The sequence below is a fragment of the Musa acuminata genome, chromosome BXJ1-8 (genome assembly GCF_036884655.1).
Source record: "Musa acuminata AAA Group cultivar baxijiao chromosome BXJ1-8, Cavendish_Baxijiao_AAA, whole genome shotgun sequence".
Classification (NCBI taxonomy): Eukaryota; Viridiplantae; Streptophyta; class Magnoliopsida; order Zingiberales; family Musaceae; genus Musa; species Musa acuminata.
In genome coordinates, this window is record NC_088334.1 from 50230979 (window position 1) to 50253303 (window position 22325).

Sequence of the window (22325 nt, forward strand, 5' to 3'; positions counted from 1 at the left end):
CTTTAATAATTCCATTTTGTAGATTTTAATTCAATTACGCAGTGTAAAAAAAGAATAAGAAAAAAAAACTTGTGACACTGTCATGGTTTTAAAAAATTGATTGTTTTGTTCAACACTAATTATCATCATCAATATGGATACAAATAGTTACATTAATAAGTGGTAGATAATGTGAGATTATGAGCTTATCCAATTTACTTTTTTAAAAAGAAGACAAATTTGTAGAAAAGCATGGAACCAACTAACTAGATGGTCATCATAATTGATTATTGATGACAATATCCATCTTGTTCCTAATTTCCAATACATTATAGGGCTTCAAATTTGGAGTACATCAGTCAGTACCATTCATCTCAATATACAAGCATCTTTTCACTTTGTCTTTTGAGAGATTCAAGAGGGACGGATACTTTGGGTGAGATTTCACAAGTTGCAAATGAAACTCATTGGCATCCCGAGGTGAGGTAAATGAAACTTCGGCATCCAACTCAATAAAAATATTCTACTGTGTATAATGAACAATAAAAATGATAATTTTATCTTTCATTAATGAATATAAATATATTTTTATATATTTTTTCATTTTTTCACTGTAGGCTTCTTTTTATAGATATTTTTTCTATCTATAACTTCATAAATATATCTTAACTTATTTTTATTATTTACTAATTAAAAGATTCGAATAAGAAGATCTATTTCTTTTAATGTATAAACTATAAGATTATAAAATGATAGTATTAAAATTATATCATCATTCCTTTTGTCCTTTTTTTTTATTTGCCTTTCACTCATTTCTTCTTATGTTATATTTTTTTCGATGGTAATATCAAGAAGAAAGTGACAAATCACGTGACACTATAGTTTACTAATTTTTTATTATTTATGATTTTTTATTATATTTAAAATCCTATTATAATTATAGAGAAATATAATAATAAAGATTACTCATTTTAAAGTTTTCCTTGTATCAAAAAATATTTCTAATATTCTTTAACATTAAATCAATATAATATGTCACACATAAAATCTAATATAAGTGTTATCTTTTTGCTTAAGTAATTTATATAAGATAAAAATAATAAATTTGATAAGATATAATAGTCAAATAGTTTTTTCTATTCAAATTAGAGATATAAAATAATAATAAAAATTTTAAAACTTAAAAGATAAATCTTACTAGCACATAATTAATTCTATCATTGGTTATAACTTATATGATATTTTGTTCATAAATTCGTCAAGCAACTCATTCATCTTTTCTACAAATTTCATAAAAAATGATGCATCTATTTACTTCACAAATATCGTACCTAAAGAATAATTGATCATAAAATTAATTATACTCTTATATTTTCTATCAATCCAAGCATATGATATAATAGAGCAACTATGCTTTACCCATGATTTTTTGTAGTCTATTAATAAGTCTGTATAATCTAACTTTTTTTCAATAATGGAACTCGTAACTCATAATAACATTGAGGTTTTAATCATCCACTATATCTTCCAATATCTTCAGTCATTTCTTTAAAATTATCCAAATGATAAGTACTAAGAGGAAGGCAAGCATGATAAAAAAAGCGAACAATGTGTTGAATCATTCTTTTCCTTATTTTTTTATTACAAGTATCACTTATATTTGTTTATCTTAATTTTACTCCTGCTTGACCTTATTACTTTTATGATCCTTGATACATATATATGTCAATCGATTCCCTTTTACTATTCTCAATAATTATGATTTTTTTTTCTTTTCTCTCCTATATTCCTTTTCTGTTGGCATTTACACTTTCTAGATGATCTTGTTCTTCATCATCTCTAATGTGTTGAATATTATCCTTAAGTAAAATCATATAAGATTCATTTCTTTATATTTTTTTCAATCATATAAGCTACTAACTCTTCTTTTGCATTAAGTGGAAGTTCCCAATTTGATGCTGCTTTGCATAAAAAAAATATCACCTCTTATAGTCTTATCATAGAAGAGGCAAAGTAATTATATTAAAATCATTCAGGTAATTATTTTTTTAAGTAAGATCTTTTTTTTTAATCCTTTAATTGCTTTGCACACTTATCATTAATCATGAAATCATAATGATAGTTCTACATAAATAGATATTAGCAGTGCTAAAAATCTAAATAGAGACTATTATATGATGACAATAGTTAATAATATACTATTAATAGTAGTTGAGAAGAGAAAAGAGTCACTGATGGCGAAAAGTAAGTAGAGGGCAATAATAATGAAAGAATTTTCAAATGACAATAATGACGGTGGAGGAAGTTACAAATGATGACAACAATGGTAGAGGAAGCTTTAAACGATAATAGTGGTAGTGGAGGATGCTAAGGACAGTAGCAACAATGGTAAAGAAAGCTTCGAACGATGGCAAAAGCAACATCGTAGGCAAAGGAAGCTTTAAATATATCTGTCGATGGCAAAGGAAGTTTCAAATGTATCCGTTAGTAGTAGAAAAAGCTATGATCCTCTCCCTCGATAATAGAAGGCGTTGCACATGGAAGCAACACTATCATATTGCACGAATAAGTATATGACATTCGACACAACTTATGAAAGCAATCCAACCGTAAAAATCAAGGGAGGATTGTGATTAGGATCATTTGGATTTATTCTTGGGACTTTATTTAGTAGGTTTTAAAACATATTTTTTAATTTGATATTGATAATCGAGCTAATTTTTTAAATATATATATATATATATTATACAAAAATATATAGAATAATATTTAAATTTTTTTATTTCTCATTTAATTGGAAGAAAATGGCTTATCTCATCCAGAAATACATCCAAAATTCATTATGACAAAACACACACACACACACACACACTCTCTCTCTCTCTCTCTCTCTATATGGGAGAAGACAAGGCTTGATATGAGCAGGCTTCAACAAGATGGGCTTTCAAAAGAAGAGGGCTTAGTCAAGTTGACTAAACTAGTCATTTAAAATATATCAATCATATTTCAACTAAACTATCGCTAACTCATGATTTTTTCATCCAGAGTTTTAAAATTATCTACCTCTCTATGGATGACTAAATACAATATCGATCATACTCCTCATATGGATTAATTGCAGAAAAATGTGAAGAAAATGTTTATATCCTTACTTTTCGATGCTTTTGCCATCATCACAAGGTATAATTTCATATAGAACATCAACTTAATCCTGCATATACCAGGAAAAAAAAAAGTATGAATTCTATAGGAAAATTCTTGCAATATTAGCCATAGAAAGTAAATCCCAAGCATGTATATCCTACGTTGTCATCCTTTAATGGTTCCAATGCAGGTTGAGTTGCACCACAAAAAGAGAGATAGGAACTACAACGATTCAAGAAAACAAAGAATGGAAGTCAATTTTAGGTCAACATGTTCTTCATTAATGTTCTGAAAACAGTGAGAAGCGAATGCTTGGATTCCCTCTCAAGCGAAGATGCAGATCTCAGATCATACTTTTCCACCATCACAGTGTCGAGGACACAGCAGCTGATTCGATACGGCTCATGAACGTCATGTCCTTGACATGAAACAATGTGTTCGTACCTAAACAGTGGTAGACATGACTCATTTATGGGATAGGAATGGCTGCTGTCTTGTCAGTAGTGGACTCTTGATTAATGATGTGTGTCATCAAGACCCAATTATTTTTGAGGGAGGTGAGAGGATCGATGCAGGTTGATGGGTAAAAATATGCTCTCTTCGATTTATGTGGATGTTATAATAAATATATGATCTACATGACCCAATTAATAGCATAATAATATATGAATTTTTAATGACAATTAGAGAAAAGTATAGTAGAAGATATATTATTGTGATCTACGTGGAGTGCATGGGCATGCAGACTGTCTGCAAAGTTGCATTCTCCTGATGATTCTTAGAACTTGAAGACCTACTTCTCCCTCGCTAAATTTACATCTGCAGGATGATTTCTTCTTTTATTTTTAGTGCCTGCCTTATGTTGATGCAGCTGCTTCACCCTGGATATTATTCTCCAATCATCCATCTCTCACATTCCTTACTTCCAAATCACACCATCTTTATCTCTCTCTCTCTCTCTCATCCATGGTTGGACTTGGTCTCCATGAGCAAAAGTGTCAATAATGTCATATCTCTCTCTCTCTCTCTCTCTCTCTCCCCTCTTCTCCAAGTATCAAGCAACAGCAAAACTTTTTTGCATGTGGGGTGAGAAGCAAAGATGACATAAAGGGTGAGTTCTACCTAGCCTTTTTTAGCTGCTTGGGTAAGTCCATGTGGACCTTAACCTAAAGCAACAAAAGGGTGCTGCAATTGTGGGGTTCCTTCCCCACTCTACCAAGGGAGATCACTCCATTGTCAAATGCATGGACCACATGCTGTTCCTACTCTCTGACTTTTGGGAACAAAGTCCATTTGATAATTTTTTTGTTAAACAAATCATTTGATTGCAGCTATTTTTTTACCCAAATAAATGAGATCTTAAATGTAACTAAAGCCTTTTAGTAAGAATATCTAACACTTCTCTTCCCATGTAAATTAGAAGGATCACTCAAACTTAACATGTGAAACATACATTAGTAGAAGATATCTAATACCACATTTGAGTTAATCTAACTAAGATCTTCTTACATGTTTGGAGATAACAAGGGTTAATCACTTACTTAGAGGTTTAATTTGTCACACATAAACAAGTTAGAAAAATATATTAGTGTAATCTGTAGAAGTTTAATTCATAACTTGCAAAACAAATTAAAGAAGGGAGTCAACATTTATTTAATTTATAGTAAAAAAATAAAAGAAAATCTTGGACCTTGAGTACCAAAAGAACTATTGGATTGCACCATTTGGTGTCTGCAAAAGCTGGAGTCCAACTTTCTCTTTCATGTTATTGTTTAGAGATGACAGGAATAGTAACATGTACTGTAGGGATTAGTAACATGTGCCTCTCTTACATTACCATGAGACTTGTTCTTGTGCTTGCTAAAATCCACCTCCATCATCACAGAATTGGTTAAAAAACACATTAGAAAAATAGATCCAATAATTTTATCAGTATTCATATATTTTTTATACCTTAAATACTAGTCTAAAAATGGTGTATCGGACTTACTTACTAAGATTGAGAATTAAAAATCTCATCAAATATATTTTTACATCTAAAATATTGGTATAACCTATTTAACTCATGAGCTGATAAGTAGCCGAATGTGTCAGGCTAATGATGGTGGGTGTGGTGGTAGATTCCTTATATAAGTTCAGTTTATAAATTAATATAATAAATAATAAAATAAATAAATTATTATGTCTAAATATCAAATCATATTTCACTATGCTAATTTCTCATCCAAGTAATGTGTATAATTGATTTTGAATGTGATAGTGCAACTTCATTCAACTCCTATCATTAGATTTAGTCAACTATACATGGCATGTATAATAGTACTGCACTATAGGTTGATGTAAGTAGCAACATTGCTAAAAACATAACAATATAATATTGCTATGATATACAGATTCATAAATAAAGCTTCCTTCAATGGGCGTTGCAAGTTCTGCACATCTTTGTCAATCTTTGTGTGTGTGTGTGTGTGTATATATATATATATATATATATATATATATATATATATATATATATATATATATATATATATATATATATATATATATATATAAAGAAAGAAAGAGAGAGAGAGAGAGAGAGAGAGAGAGAGAGAGAGAGAGAGATAATGCATAAACTGTTGCAGAGTCAAACTTGCTATTAAGAAGAAAGAAGAAGACAGAGAGGGGAAAAGGAAGTTTTGAGGTCCAATTTTCACATTCATAGCTATAAAATACTTAATGGGTTTTCTTAATATTTCTCCTACTCAGATTCAATTCAACAATGTGATTTGAAGTAGCATTTACTACCCAATTATCATCAGTCAATATTGACCAACATGCTATATAATCAAACATCTTCTCCTTATCGGAACATAACATCATCTAATGTACCTCACAAAAAAAAGTAATATATTGCTTGTTAACTAATTCCTAATATACAAATTTCCTAAGCATTACACATACATAAGCGAGTGAGAGAGAAATGGAATGATTTGGGTCTTGATATCAATTATTAACTCGAATCAATTGTGGGGTTTCAAAACCAAGATAAGATTAATTGATCATGATTTGTGATAGTCAAAAGGCATGCATATGATGGTATAAAGCAAATTCTGAATTGACCGACCACAAAGAAGCATTAGAACAATAGAAGACACGACATCCGTAATGTTTAGAACATGATGGATGGTTTTTGAATCACTGATTGAAATGATTTTTGGTCATATTAACTTGCGAAAATGTTATTTCCACAGTTGATTTTTGTATTTCTTTGATGCTTATGTGAATATGTTTCGATTATACAAAAAATTGATTTTCTAAGCTTTTCGAGCACCGTAAATGATGTTCGACGAAGCTGATCTTGGTTTCAAAACCTTGTGGTAAATTCTAAGTTGATAGGTCCTAAACCTAAATCTTGGAGTAGGGTTTAGCTCAACTCTATATTTTATATAAAAAAATACTAATCTTTTATGTGAATTATGTAATTACATTTTCCTTGACAATTTCCTGCAGAAAGTCTCATACACTTTCGTTCAGGAGGGGTTGGTGTGAAACATGAAGGGGGAAAAACTAGAAAGCCTAACATATCATCATGCCATGCAAAGGCCAGCAAATGTTTTGGGTTCCATATGATTCCTTGCTTCAATTGATTGATGTGCCTGTATGAAATATAAGAGGCCTATACTTCATCTTTCTTATACTCTCTCTCTCTCTCTCTCTTTTCCTGAGACAATGAAAGTTCCCCTTCGAATGTGAATGCTAAGATGGTGTGTCTTAACTTTGCAGCTTGACATGAATAAGGTGACAATGAGAGTTCCCCATATTCCTCTCTTTTCTACTTTATTTCTTGGAGCAGTTTTTTGCATGTCAATTCCTCAGAGAACCTATTTGGTTGCAGCATCTATTGATCCACAATTATAAGAACTAGGCATGATAATTTCATGTGGGTATCATATGCTGATGTGTATCATTATACACATCATGCTACTAATCCTAAGAATATACTGGTAATTATTGTCCCTAATAGGCTTTGATAGAACTAAGTGAGTATAGCTGCTACACTAAGGGACCATGTTTAATCTGAAAGCATTTGACATGAACCACAGCATGTAATGGCATCTTTATAGGTATATGGATGAAGAGAAGGATTTTAATTGGATGTCCATAAAGTAAAGGAAACATGTGATGCACAATTGGCATATGAGAGAAGAACCTGCAACCCCAATGTCATTGAATTCAAAGCAGGTATTGATAGACTCCTCATGCCCCATAAATGAAGCCTGCACAGACTTGTGATGACAAAGAGGAGGTAACAGTGTTGTTTAGTATTCCAATGTTCTATAAAATTCTTGAAAATGGAGCCTAGACCTCATTGAAGTTGAAGGACCTCTGTGTATGTTTTGTAGATGTGGTTTCTGTAAGAACCTTTCAGCCATCTAAAAGGAGTCATCAACAACTTGATGTGCTTCCCAATGACAAAGCATCACAAGGAGGCCTTGATGGAAACTAGGGTTTGAGGGAAATGGAGGAAGGTCATGTGGGCATGATGTATATAACTCCAGACCTAGACAAGATTGATGCAGGTTTGGAAAGGAATATTTTGGAGCATGAAAAGGGAAGTAGAACTAGAAGGTTTTTGGAATTAAGTACTTAGAACAATTGCACTTATCTAATCATCATCATCATCACTTCTAATGTCACCATAGAAGAAAGTTTGTACAAGGAATGCAGCAACCAATGGCATCAAATGTTGTGGATTTTCTTGCAAAAAGAACTCTCAAATTATGAAGTTTATTGCACAATGAACTCTCAGAATGGTTTCATCTGCCAAACTTCCAGGTTAAGCAACCATTGAGAGAGGAGAGGATGAATCGAGTGTCATCTGATGCTGGCTGTTTTAGGCATCTTTCCTGGTACTTCTTTTCTTTGTCTGGCAGTACCATATGTCTGATTTCAATTATAATAGAGTAAAAGAATTAGGAACTGAGGGAGAGAGAGAGAGGAAGACTTAAAGTCAGGCAAACTGGAAGAGGAAGGAACCTCTTGGAATGCCTTGGGCATCATTTTTCTGCATCTGTTCTCACTCTACATCTCTCTAACTTTTCTTTGTTCTTTTGGGATTATGTCATTTGTTATTCCTCTTAATGAGTCAGTGTAAGCTTGGTCGGAAAGTGATGAGATAACTTCTCAGATTAAGAAGCCTCAAAGCCACGCATTACCTAAAGCTGTTGTGACCATATATTCCTCTATCATCTCTCTCTCTCTCTCTCTCTCTCTCTCTCTCTCCCCAGTCTCATCTCCCACATTTATACATGCCCTAGGAAAGAAGAAGAGACAGCCCGTTTGCCTCTCCTCTCCACCTTCCTTTTCCTTCGTGTTCTTTAGGTCACAACACAGAGAGAGAAGAAGACACTTTTACAGATCTTAGGAGTGCAAAACAATCTCCGGTTCGCTGTCTACCAGATTTCCCAGCTTCAACCACTGAAGCTTCAGTTAGATTCTCGAGCCGAGAGTGGGAAGGGAGGAGATCATAAGATGTCATCGCAAGGGGTGTTCACCGAAGCCAGCTCTACAGCCTCCCCTGATCTATCCTTACAAATCGGGCCTCCAAGCATCGCCCCTTCGGCCATCTCCGACGCAGGCAGCGGTTCCCGGGCGTGCGTCGACCTTTCCCTCTCGAGCACCATGTCGTCGTCGGAGGGCAACATCTTTCAAGGGTTTCGAGGACCACCGCCTTTCCATGAATCCATCATACCACTGACCGGTACTCCAACCTATGTAGACAGTCGGTCGCCGTTCAACCAGATGTCTTCCTCCTCGCTGTCTTCATCTTCTTCTTCCACTGGTTGCTGGAGCGCTATATACTCGACGGCTTCCTACTTGCACCCACACAACGGGAGCCACTCTTCAGTCTCATCTTATACATGGACGCCGCCTCTCCCGACATGGATTATGGGGTCATCATCGGATTCCTTCAGTTGCTACCACCGCCTCCCTTGTGGCGTCGGATCTTGGGAAGCCTCGCAGAACCTGATGAGGTCAAGGTTCCTCCCGAGATACCCAACGAAGCGGAGCACGAGGGCACCGAGAATGCGGTGGACTAGTAGCCTCCATACACGCTTTGTCCGTGCCGTGGAACTCCTCGGCGGCCATGAGAGTATGCGAATGCCGCCTGATCTTGCACCCTTTCATTATTACCTCTCTTGTACGGTATGATCTGATACCTATGTTTGTGGCATCAGGGGCTACACCGAAGTCAATTCTGGAGCTTATGGATGTGAAGGATCTCACCCTTGCCCATGTCAAGAGCCACTTGCAGGTGACTTGCAACTCACAGCTAAAACTCTTACTCTTCTTCAGTTACCCCCCACTCTCTCTCTCTCTCTCTCTCTCTCTCTCTCTCATTCTCAATGTGCACAGTAGCCAAAGGATGCAGTGATTGACTAAATGAATGAGAGTGACAGTCATGGGTCTGCTTCTCCAGAGACAAGAAGACTGCCACTCATGGATAAAGGCACAGAGACAGAAGAAAAGTAGCCATCATTTCACAATAATAAGAAGATATAAACAAAAGCATCAACCTCGTTGGTAATAAAATAATCAAAAGGAAAGAGACGAATGACCAGAGTGTCTCGTGTGTGATTTTGGATTTTCCTTGAGCTCACCTCTCTCTCTCTCTACTGTAGTAACATCGCTTCACTGCCATTTTCCACTTCTTTTCCTCTCGCTCTCACTCTCTTTAATGGCCTTTGCTAACTTTTTTTCTCTTTCTTTTCTCTTTTCTGGCGTTGCAGATGTACAGAACCATTAAATCGACTGACAAGCCTGCAGCTTCCTCAGGTAAACCGTGTTGCTTAGCCTTCTATGCCTTTTTTGTTCACTGCACCTGCTTCTTGGTCAGCTCTACTAAGCTCTCTTCCAAGTGATTACCTCATTAATGCGGTTCTCCTGTTCTAAGGCCAATCTGATGATTCTGGCGAAGAAGATTCCGCACCAAGAGACAGAGATCAGCCACTACTCATGGAGCACAAAGTCTCAGATCCACCAAAACAAGACCATTGTCTGGAAACCTCGTCTGGGTAACGACACACTCACACACCCACCTCTTGTTTGACTGATTGCTTTGAAGCTTAACAAGATCAAAACATTGACTCCACCTCCATTGTAGGACTGCCATGACAGCCTTTTCTTTTCGCTGTCCTTTTGTGTTCTTTGATCTTATAGGGAGATCTAAAGCAGAAGACCAATAAAAACACATAGAATTCCCTGGTTGAAAAGCAGATCATAGGCCTTACTTTGTGAATGCCACCTTTGTCAGTGTCATATGAAGATATCTTGTTCTTTTCACGGTGATATATGTTTACCGTAAGAAAAGTTCATGTCCTCTGGCCACACATTATTGTAGTCACCAAAGCATGTTGGGTAGCCAATCGCTTGTCCCAGAAGCTTAGTGTTCTCTTCATTGCTTCTCCTCGGCTTCTTTTCATCGACCAGGACTTTTGCTATTTTATTAGGAAGGAATTATATTTGTACCGACTTAATCTTGTTGGTTGAGGATATGTCGTAACACCCCAACTAATCTCACATCGGAAGTGAGTAAAACTAAGATTGATGAATGTACTATTGTCAATCATAACGTAAGATTTTATGACTAGTTTTTTCTTATTCAACAAAGTTAATAAGTCGATTATCTCATTATGTTAAGTCGTGATAATTGATATCAAAGTCGACTTAATACTAAAGAATGGTGAGAGACTCGATTAGGAAAAATCTACTGGTGGAGGACACATCATAACATGGAGTGTACACTGAGTTAGGTCTCGCATGCACCATACTAAGGTTTGATCCGGTTATCTTGGGTCTTGACGAAGACGACAAACTCTTGATTAGGAGAGAATATAACACCCTCGTTAGTCCTATATTTTAATATAATTATAAGATTAAGATTATAAGAGTTTGAAAGGTGTATAATAAGTATTTTAGTCAATAGTTTTGATTTAATAATTTTAATGAGTCAATTATCCTATCGAGTCGAATCCCGATAGATTTATCATTTGAGATAATAACATATAAAAAGCAAACGATAAAATCATTGTCATTTTTGTTCATATGTAGTTGCATAAATCATGTCTTCCATCTTCAAGCAACAACATAATATCTTTTTCCTTGGTATTCAAATTCTTTAAATTGACTTTTGGTAGTTGTTTTTGGCAAAAAGTATCAGCCGAGAAGACTGGTTACCGATCAATTCAAATTACTTGGATTCTACCGGTCTTCGGTCGGCTCCTCTCTCATCACAAATTGAGGTACTTTAACACAGTATCACTCTCACACATATCGTGAGATATGGCGATGACATTATCGTATCTGCATTTTAAACAGCATGATTCTTCGGGATCAAATGGCACGAATGAATCCTACGAAGAACACAGAATTCCTAGCTTGGAGTTTAGCTTGGGGAGATCAGACTGGTATGATAAAAGGCCATTGTGCTAGTTGTTCATATTGTTTCGAGCATCCGATTCGACAGAGATGAGGAGCCAAAGAGTTCTTTGTGAACAATGAGAAGTCGATCAGGATGATTGTTTGAGACAAAGCAATCATTTTGATTCTTTTTTCACCTTCCCTTGTGTCGTCTGTAATTTTTTTTTTGTTTAGTGTCATTTTTCTTGTATCTGTGGATGGATTATGACCACAAAAATGAAATTAAATGTCATATAATCCATTACAAAGTGTGAAAAAAATTTTTTTTCACTTGTTATTTTCCTCGATTCTTCTTCTTCTTTAATATTTCCTTTTGATATCATCATTTTCTTTTGATCAATAAAGACTCGACACATGAAATACAATCAGCACTTAGCTAGTTATGCTAGGTCATCCGTCGAAGATGACGAAGAGCTTGTTGTCAAAACTAAGCTTCTAGTGCAGTATTTTGCATGAGATGAGATATATTTTCGCTTTTGACTGCATCCTCCGAGTCAAATTTTTACTGACTTCTTTCTTTCGAGAATATAATAATACTTGAAACATTAGCTCGATGGGATCAATTTCGGACTTCTTTGGCCTCACCCAACAAATTCAAATGTTAATCAGGATGATACAAACCGTTGTTTATCTTTTCATATAATTGATATATGATAATGACACATAATCTAACTATTTATTAATCATAATAAATTTCAAATGGCCCATTGTTGCAAGGGATAACTACATATATCTGTACAAAACATATTGTTGTGTTCAAGGCATAAATGATGTGTGCCATCTCTAATACCCTTATGTTGGGCTTTTCTGACTATTTTGTAAGGAAATACTTGAGAATGATATTGTTATCTTCTTTCTACTGTGATATCATATCTTTTGGGCAACTAGTGAAAAAAATTTGCACTTCATTTCATCTCTAGATGAAGTAGTCGATTTGTATTTCATCTTGCTCCACCTCAGCAATTTCTTGACTACCCTTTTGAGGCTTAAACTTTTAATCATCTTATCTTGTATAAAGTTATCATAATTTTGGGAATATCCTCTCTCAATTGAGAGTTGAAAAGAAATCACTTTCTAAAAAAAAATAAACTTTTAAAAATATATTATATCTTTTTTAGTTGAAATTTTAAATAAAATATAAAAGTATATAAAATCATTTTTATGCTTATGTCACTTAATATGAGTAACATATCCCTTTTGCCCATGATGCGTTTGTATATGACGGACCAAATACATTCTCTTTGTGCATGGTACATTCACTTAAAATAAAAAAGCATCACCATTGTCTATAGTGTATCCACATATGACAAAATAGATATCTAAAATATTTGTCATATCCTAAAGTGTCTAGTCCACTTATGATGGATCTGAAACATCCAATATAGCCAAAGTGACTCCTTTCATACATGATACATTTGTTCGAAATTAAAAAAATATTTTATTTACCCGTTAGATCGCAAAATGACATGATATATCTGCCCATGACATAAAAACAAAAAAAAATCCGAAGTGATCCATTCAACAAATTCATCTCCTTTACTCATGATGCATATGCCTAAGAGAAAAATATAAAAAAGGAGTCTAAGCAACCTAAGAGCTATGATAGAAAAGTAATCAAAGCACTCAAGAAATCTTATTTGTCCATCGTACATCCGTCTAAGATAATAAAATAATCAAAGTATAACTTAATCTAGGTAGACATCATGGTAAACCATTGACAAATCCTTACCTAAAAGCACAAGAGGCAAAATAATATGATGATTATCTTTGATTAATTGGGACTTTGATACATGGAATCTACACAACACTTACTACACACATCATAAGAAGATGATGAAGAACCTATTGTGCATATATTTTGAAAGATATATTCTCTTAGTAAAGTCATATCGACGATGAATATTGATCTTATCATAATTCTTGAGATTTTATACAGTAAAAGAACAAAGATAAACAAACACTAAATTTCATCCAGAACTATACTTGCCAAAGCACGCTTAAATCAGCATGTTAGTGTCAAAATCCAGACACAAAGAAGATGAATTTGGCGATGAAGTACGTAACGCCATGTTCAATTGATTTCTTACCAGGATGAACACACATAACGACGACATCTTTGCGAGGGACTTCGAGGAAAAGATCGAATGACTTGTGGAACAAACAGCACAAGTGCAAGATCAATTCTTTCTCACTAAGATCGTCAGACTTCCAACACCACTAGAGTTATCTTTTCAAGTGTTTTCATCCTGTTTGTGTTGTGTTGGAATGTAAAACAGTATAAGCTACCTAAATGCTGTAATTTAGAGGTTTTCAGTCGATATCCATATATGAATTAAACCGATGTTACAATATGAAAACCTCTAAGAAAGGCATTTATTATTATCATCATCATCATCATCAATATAATCTGGTTTTTTTTTTACTGTAAAAGCAATCTTATATGTTTTTTTTAATTTCGTAATTTTTTGAAAATGAGTGAAATAAAAAAATACTTGTCATATATAAAAAAATAAAAGTGAATGGCATATATATATATATATATACATATATATATATATATATGTATACATATATATATATATATATGTATACATATATATATATATATATGTATATATATATATAATACTCATAAATAATCAGTAAAATGGAATCATGCATGGGCACGTAACGACAAGACCACCTGACAGAATATTCCAAGGATTCCATTTCTTTATCACCATATATTCCCGGAATATCCCGTCCATCGACCCACTGCCCACTCCTTGCGTTAACATGTCTCTCTTTCACAGCTTCCCTAACGTGCTCCACTGCTACATTACAAACACCACCCACCGTATCGCCCATGCTTCCTTTGTTTCGGAACACTTTTCACGAGGTACCAGACCGGACATCTAAGCATGGTAATTTTACCTTCCTTTTCATTTGCGAGACCGTCGGACCCCACGCGAATCCCGGTAGGCACGCGGGTAATTCAACGAGTTGGAAAACTGGGGGTATATGATTTATTCGGCCTTTCATGACTCACCAAAGCGATGTCTCTTGATTGGTATCGGCTGCGTTCGTCGGTCCCACAAGAGAACCGTATGCGTCCGACCGGTAAAAACCGGGAAGCGTTTCGATTGGAGAACGTTTAACTTTCACTGTTTAGGAATCGCTACTTCTCCGGCTTCCTTTCACGGCCCGCCGTCTCTCCCGCCCGCACGCCATCCCCTCCCCTCCCCCTTATAAAACTCCTCCCTGCGTCGACTCCATTAACCATCTATCCGTCCATCTTGATCGATACGGAAGAAGTCCCCCCTTTTTCCCTTTCTTTGTGATTGTCTTCTCTCGAACCGTCGGAGTCATGGCCGGCTTCGCGCGCGAGACCATGGCTCTGGCCATCCTCCTCTTCGCCATCCTCGCCTGCTCCGCGGAGTTGCAGAGGTTCGAGAGCCCGGCCAAGCCCGACGGCTCGCTGAGTATCTTGGTCGTCGGTGACTGGGGAAGGAAAGGCCAGTTCAATCAGTCGCAAGTCGCAACTCAGGTGAACCTCGCTTTCTCTGTTTTCCTTCCTCCACTCTACAATTCTCTCCCCCAAAAAGTCTTCTTTCCATAGTTCGATTGCTCTGCACACGAAATAAACAAAAAAAGAGACTTTTTTTTTTTTTTTCCTTCGAAGACATGTTCTTTCTCCCGTCCTTCGATGTTACCTCGTCTTCCAAGCGATGGAGGATGAGGGAGGGGAAAGGATTCATCTTGTCGAACAAGGTGATTGCAATCTGGGATAGCAACGCAGAGGATTACATGGGAAGCTGGCGACGATCTTGTTTCTTGGATCTTTGGTTGTGTTGGAACATGTTCTATGTTCCAGCTTTTTTTAATGGGTCCCTTTGGAATATGCCAATCAACAGAATTATTACTCATGGAATCTTCCCTTTTGATCGACAAATGGGCAGCATGGAGCTCGAGTTGGTCTGTTGATGGTGAGATGCTGTCTTTTACTCCATGATTCATAGAATTAACCCATGTAATTCGTTGTAGATGGGAAGGATTGGAGAGGATCTGGATATAGATTTCGTGGTATCCACCGGAGACAATTTCTACGAGGATGGCCTCACCGGCGTCGACGACAAGGCATTTGAGGAGTCATTCACCGACATATACACCTCAAAGAGTCTGCAAAAGCAGTGGTACAGCGGTAAGCTGAACAAAATGGATATCGATGTTCTTAGTGATCAATATCTGATGTTTAATCTCATGAAGATTGATCCTGCTATGCTTCTAGTTCTGGGAAACCATGACTACAGGGGTGATGTGTTAGCACAGTTGAGTCCTGTTCTTCGGAATATCGATAGCCGATGGCTCTGCTTGAGAAACTTCATCCTTAATGCAGGTGAAATCAAGACTACTGTTTGTAGAACATCCTGTTGAAGTGTCTTTCTTATGATTGTTTCTGTCACCAGAAATCGTAGACTTCTTCTTCGTGGACACAACTCCCCTTGTGGAATCTTATTGGACCAACCCAGAGGATCATCACTATGACTGGAGAGAAGTCGCACCTCGCGAAAACTACATCCCAAATCTCTTGAAGGTATGGTATATCGGCAAATTGCTGCAACCATACATATCTATGAAGTTTTGTTGTTGAATACTTGAAGATATGTCATTAGGATTTGGATGCTGCACTGAAAGAATCCACAGCACCATGGAAGATTGTGGTTGGTCACCACACGATGAGAAGTGTTAGTGATCATGGTGACACACCTGAGCTTCTCGCTTTGCTTCTGCCAGTCCTCAAGGTAAGTCTGCTTCCTAATTCTTACACAAAGGGCTGCTTTTGATGTTCCAAGCCCTGATCTTGCTGAGATCACAGGACAATGGCGTCGATCTCTACGTCAACGGGCATGATCACTGCCTGGAGCACATCAGCAGCAAAGACAGGTGAAGTATCAGATTGATGCCTCCTCGACATGAATTGTTATAGATGGTGTATTCCGATCTCCCTCACAGTGTTTCTTCATTGGCAGTCCGATCCAGTATCTGACGAGCGGAGGCGGCTCCAAGGCATGGAGGGGCGTCTTCACCCCAAACTCCGACAAGCTCCAATTCTTCCATGATGGTCAAGGGTTCATGTCTCTGCAGCTGACAGAGGCAGCTGCTAACATTGTCTTCTACGATGTGTTCGGCCAGGAACTCTACCAATGGAGTGTGACCAAAAATCTCCACGCTGCAGAGTAGGGCAGAACTCAAATCGCTTGTCAATATATCGCCATTGAAGAACTTGGGATTGTGAGTTCTGTGCCTGCACGATGAAGTGGGCACAACATGCATCTATAAGGTAGAGAGAGTGTGGTGTGGTGGTTCTTACATTGACTGCATGACTGTTACTGGGAATTAGATGATGATGGAAATAGTATTGCTTGTGATCACCCCATTCACTTCCAGTTTGATGGCAGCCAGATAAAGAATGAATTAGAGAAAGGTCATCTTGTTGTGCCTGTTGCCATTTCATTTGCTTTCGGTGTGATGGCATCCAAATAAAGAAGAGATTAAAGAGAGATCAGCTTTCAGTTTGGTGGCAGACAAATAAAGAAGACATGAAGGAAAGATCATCTAATGTGTCAGTCGCCACTTCATTCGTTTTCAGTGGACACACTAAAAGAAAGATCATCTGATGGTGCCTTTTGCCACTTCATTTGCTTTTAGTTTCATGGCAACCAGATAAGGAAGACACCAAACAAAGATCATCTTCTTGTGCCTGTTGCCACCTCAGTTGCTTTCAGTTTGATGAGCCAGAATAAGATGACAGTCAAAAGAAGTTTGTGCCAGTGGGCATGGCAACACACCCAGAAAAAGGTTTTAATTGGTTAAAGGTGCCCGCAACCTTGAGAGAATATGCCTTTAGATAATACCTATCCTGAATTTTAAAATATTTTTTATATTAAATTAAGGATAATTTTTTGAATAAGGTCCATAGTTTTTAAGAATTTTTTTTATACATGACTCATTATTAAAAATTACAGCATAGAGTCATTCTTTCATACAAAATTTATTTTACCTTTGTGACTTTGACTCTTGTGCTTTTGTGTATGAGTACCTCCTCCTCGCTTGTGCATGTTCTCTTCGTCCTTTGTTTATCATATTTATGGTGGTCATATAGTCATTCTTTCATAAAAATATTATTTTACATTTGTGACTCTGACTCCAGCACTAATTGTGTATGCTTCCGTGTGTGAGTCCCTCCTCATTCGTGCTCATTCCTTTCATCCTTTGTTTGTCAATGGTGGTCAAAGAGGATAGAAGAGGACCATCGAGAACTGAATGTTGGTCGATGACCCCCTCCACACACAACAACACCTTATGCGCATTCCCATCAACCTTTATCGAGAATCATAGCCCTCAGTAGGTAACAAACCTCGCTCATTAGATGACGACTCTAGACGCCAAGAACACATGCACCAATGACCTCTGTTGGTCGAGGACCATGTGCCTTACTGGATCACCTAAGAACCCATACACAAAGGTTTTACAATCGGCTGGGAGCAACTAGGGGTCCATGCGTGGAGACATAGGTGGCCAACAATTGAGACACATGAGTAAAATACACTTTTAATCTATACGTGGAGACATAGGTGGCCAACAATTGAGACAAATGAGTAAAATACACTTTTATAAAAAATAATGTTATATGAAATTTTTTTAAAACTACATATGTTTTTTTTTAATTACCCTTAAATAAATCTAAAGAAATTATATATAAAATATCAATTTAATTTTATATCAGAATTAGATAAAGATTTATATTAACTTTTAAGAATATGATGATTAATTTAGTTTTATTTATTTTGGATAATGATTCATTCTTAATAAATTAATATATCAGTTATCCTATTACACTAAGTCATGAGCATTAAAAACAACACCGTATAGAGAATGTTCTTCCTTCAACCGACCAATTGTAGGTGCCATTAAGTCTATGATGGATGAGATGTATCTCACCATATGATGTGCACGATTGAGTTGAATCCTTCAAACTATATCCTGACACAGAAGTCATTCCTCTCCCCAAGATTCATATGGCCAATCCTCTCTCCTTTAGAGACTTCCAAGTATATTGTATTTTGCTTACAATAGAACAGTTGCCTGTTCACACAGTGCAGATAAAAATCAATCTTATGACATTGGCCAAGAAGAATGCATTTGTATCTTTGCTGCTTAGATGTTTTCCATCATAAGAACAATTAATGCAACAATGAATCTTGTTGGATACATTGAAATGGAGAACAAGGACATATTATATTAAAAAGCAACCAAGTTGGGCTCTTACTTGTGCTCCTCCTCGATGAAAAGAAAACTAATAGTAATAAAGAGAGAAACTAATAGCCCTAGATAGTACCTCCACCAGTTGACTCCACATGAAATCTGAAATCATGGGAGCATATATTAATGTCCTACATACTACCTCTATCAGTTGACTCAGCATGAAAAGTGAGAGGGTGATGTGTTGTGTTGCATTAAGGTGACAACAAGAAGGTGGACACTAGAGGACAAGAAGGTGTGCCTGCTGCTGTAAGTGTTACCAGATGCAGTCTCGAGCAATTGTTGAACTGATGGAACATGGAATCACCTCTCCTTCTTTAATTGGCTCTACAGCCATCACTTGAAGTGGTTGACATGGTTCCCTCATGTTGTCTTCTTCCGAGACAATGGCTGGGGATTCACATGGATTGCACTGGTATGGTTACAACTCCAAGTATTCCTGAAGGTGCTTCTGATGTGGATACCAACTCCCAAGTATTTGTTTCTCAAGGTGCTCCTGATTCACAAGGCATGCACTGAGATGGTTGCAACTCCATGTATGTACTAATGCCCTAGATAGTACCTCCTCCAGTTGACACCACATGAAAACTGACCATGAGAGGAGCCTCATCTTGGATGGACTATCAAAGAATAATGTGCATTAACATTAATGTGGTTGGGTGCATGAGAGTAACATGACTTGTATTTCGACAAGAAGTCGGCACTAGAAAACAAGGAAAAGTTGCAGTGGCCACCAGCATGCAGGTGGGGTAGACGCTGTCGTCAACAATGCTTGGATTGTTGGAACATCATATCACCTTCTCGGTTTCTTGTTTGACATGGCTTTCATATGTTGTCTTCTTCTTCTTCTTCTTCTTCTTATCATTGCCTGCAATTATGTGGCTGCAACTCGATGGTTATAACTCCATGTTTTCCTCGTGTGTGCACTCGTATGGCTAAAACTGCACGTATTCTCGAAGTTGCTTTAGCATTCCGGCAGTGCGATAGATGATATTGAGTCAATCTCGGAGGATGATTAGAAGTCAACTAAAAAAGGATTATTGGTCGATGAGATTATAACTTATTTATTTAAGTATTGATTGTCTGAGGTCTCGGGTCACAAAAGTCAACTTCAGTTTGAATTTAAGCATATCAAGTGTTATGATTATTATTATTATTATAATATATATATATATATATATATATATATATATATATATATATATATATATATATATATATATATATATATGGGCCAAGAACGGCCGTGTCCATCGTTAATTCTTTTTCCCGCGCGTCGCCTCATCACGCTCGACGTTACTTCTCGCCGTTCTCCGCCCAAACCCAGAGCAGAAACCCTCGGAGGCTCCGATCCCGGACCTCCTCCGAGGCCCCGGATAAAACCCTTGCCTTCCTCTCTTCTCTCTTTTGTCGATTTTATCATGAAATCTTTAATTTTTATGTAATTTTACTCTCTTATTTCTCGAGGGCCTTCGTTGATTTTGTGGATTTGGTCAATCGACATCTTCCTATTAGCGTGCTTTCTTCCTTTCGTTTCTCCGTTTGGGGCTTTTGCTTTCTTCGAGTTCATGGCCCTTTTCCCTTCAATTTCTCCATTGATGCATTTGCCTTATTCGTCATTGTTGTTCAAACAAATTGAACTTCCACAGAGTTTCGGACAATGTCATCATGATGTGTTTTTCATGGATTATTGCGATTGCAGTTAGAGGGATTTTAGATCCATTATGTCCTCTGGCAATCGAGTGAGTTTCACATGAAATAACATACATGAAGTTATATTTTAAACTGGTGTTTCTTGAATTATTTAATGGAAGTCACAAATTTTATGTGGATTTGAAGAATGAAGAGTAAAGAATGATAAAATTTTTTGTAATTAGTGATGAGATTTTGGATTGTGGTATTGGCAAAAACAGATGGAAATTGAAGGTTACGAAACTATCTTGAACTGATGTCGCATTAGTACCATAGCATGTAACATGCTGAGATCATCTCGGAGAATGTTTTCATCCTCATTGCTATTCTTTAAATGCATTTACATATATGTATTGTACGTTTTCATAGTTACCAAAGAAGAGATAATAAAGTAGGTGTTTGTGTTCCATAATCTAATTACGCATCTTGTTAAAATGTCTGATATGACCATTATCTATTTGTTTATATGGCATTAGAACCATAGCAGGTGGCATGCTAATATCTTGAAGAACTCTGTTATCAGCATTTGTTTCGTCCTTTTGCAGACTTACCATAGAACACATGATAAAGTAGGTATTGTGCTCCGTAATCGTCTGATGTGATCATTAGCTATTTGTTAATACGACATTAGAACCATGGCATGTGACATGCTAACATCTTGTAGAACCTGGTATCGATGTAAGCACTGTTCAAATGTATCTACATGCTTGTATTGACCTTTCTCATGTTCGCCGAGGAGCAGATGATATAGTAGCTATTTCTGTTCTATAACTCAATTGTGATCTTGTTAAAATAGTTGATATGAATAGAAGGATCTTCCTTCAATGATATTGACATTTTCCATGACGATATTAGCTATAAGCATGTTTAGTCTCAGTGGTCCTCCAGGATTCTTGTAAGCAAGACAATACATGTTCTTCTATATCTGATAGCTTGGATTCGGAGGTCATTATAACCATCATCTGGATTAAACTATGATTTATCAGGACTTCTGAAATGCATTTGCTTGGGTGCTTGAATCAAGAAACAGGATTTTCAGGTGTGTAGCTCATGTCTCTTATTTAAGTTATTGGCTTTGTTCATTTATGCATTTCCTGGTTACTTTGTCCTCCATATTTACTGTTGTATGCTATCTCGATAATTCCTGTACATGGAAATAAGGCTTGTACATATTTCATGAATTTATTTTATCCCTTAAACTATCTATGCATGCAAAATAGCTGAAAACTCTTCTACATTGTAAAAGGAGTGGACATCTTTCTATTCTTTAGTTTGGTCAGAAGAAGCTATTTATGAACAGGCCATTTTATGTTGATTCTTGGGCCAAGAATATGCAGAGTTGGCATTTGCTATATTAATATTTTGCTGGAGAAAGTTATTTGTGGTACTCAAAATTGATTAACAATAATATTTACTATTATTATATTCCCTAACTTATAATCTAGTGTAAGTTATACTTCCGACTTTTTTTTTGAAGTGTTTCATTCTTAAACAGTCATGCATGTTTCAGAATATTGCTTACTGTTTCCAATCAGATTAGCTTAGATAATCCTCTTTCTGAACCTTTTTTGTATGGAACAAACCACTTATATGGCTTCTTCTCCATTGTTCTATATGTCAACATCTTCATTAGGTTTTACATCCCTTTATCTAGCTTAAAACTGGCTCTAAATCTCAGGGAACACTTAGCTAGTTGCAAATGCATTTGTTTTCCTCACAGCTCAGTTCATGTTTGAGAACCA

At 36.3% G+C, this 22325-nt stretch overlaps 2 protein-coding genes across 2 annotated transcripts; both read left to right on the forward strand.

Annotated features, from left to right (window-relative positions):
* The first annotated feature begins 8296 nt into the window (after positions 1 to 8296).
* On the forward strand, positions 8297 to 11930 carry LOC135588607 (transcription repressor KAN1-like). The gene is made up of 6 exons (XM_065080812.1): positions 8297 to 9262; positions 9348 to 9424; positions 9900 to 9945; positions 10064 to 10184; positions 11324 to 11411; positions 11488 to 11930. Exons 1-6 carry the CDS (start codon positions 8641 to 8643, stop codon positions 11599 to 11601), a joined length of 1068 nt encoding a protein of 355 aa, XP_064936884.1. The 5' UTR covers positions 8297 to 8640; the 3' UTR covers positions 11602 to 11930.
* A 2873-nt stretch (positions 11931 to 14803) lies between these two features.
* Positions 14804 to 17052, forward strand: LOC135588608 (purple acid phosphatase 17-like). Its single transcript, XM_065080813.1, has 7 exons — positions 14804 to 15115; positions 15613 to 15769; positions 15857 to 15964; positions 16035 to 16162; positions 16242 to 16370; positions 16445 to 16512; positions 16599 to 17052. Exons 1-7 carry the CDS (start codon positions 14936 to 14938, stop codon positions 16807 to 16809), a joined length of 981 nt encoding a protein of 326 aa, XP_064936885.1. The 5' UTR covers positions 14804 to 14935; the 3' UTR covers positions 16810 to 17052.
* Positions 17053 to 22325: the final 5273 nt, after the last annotated feature.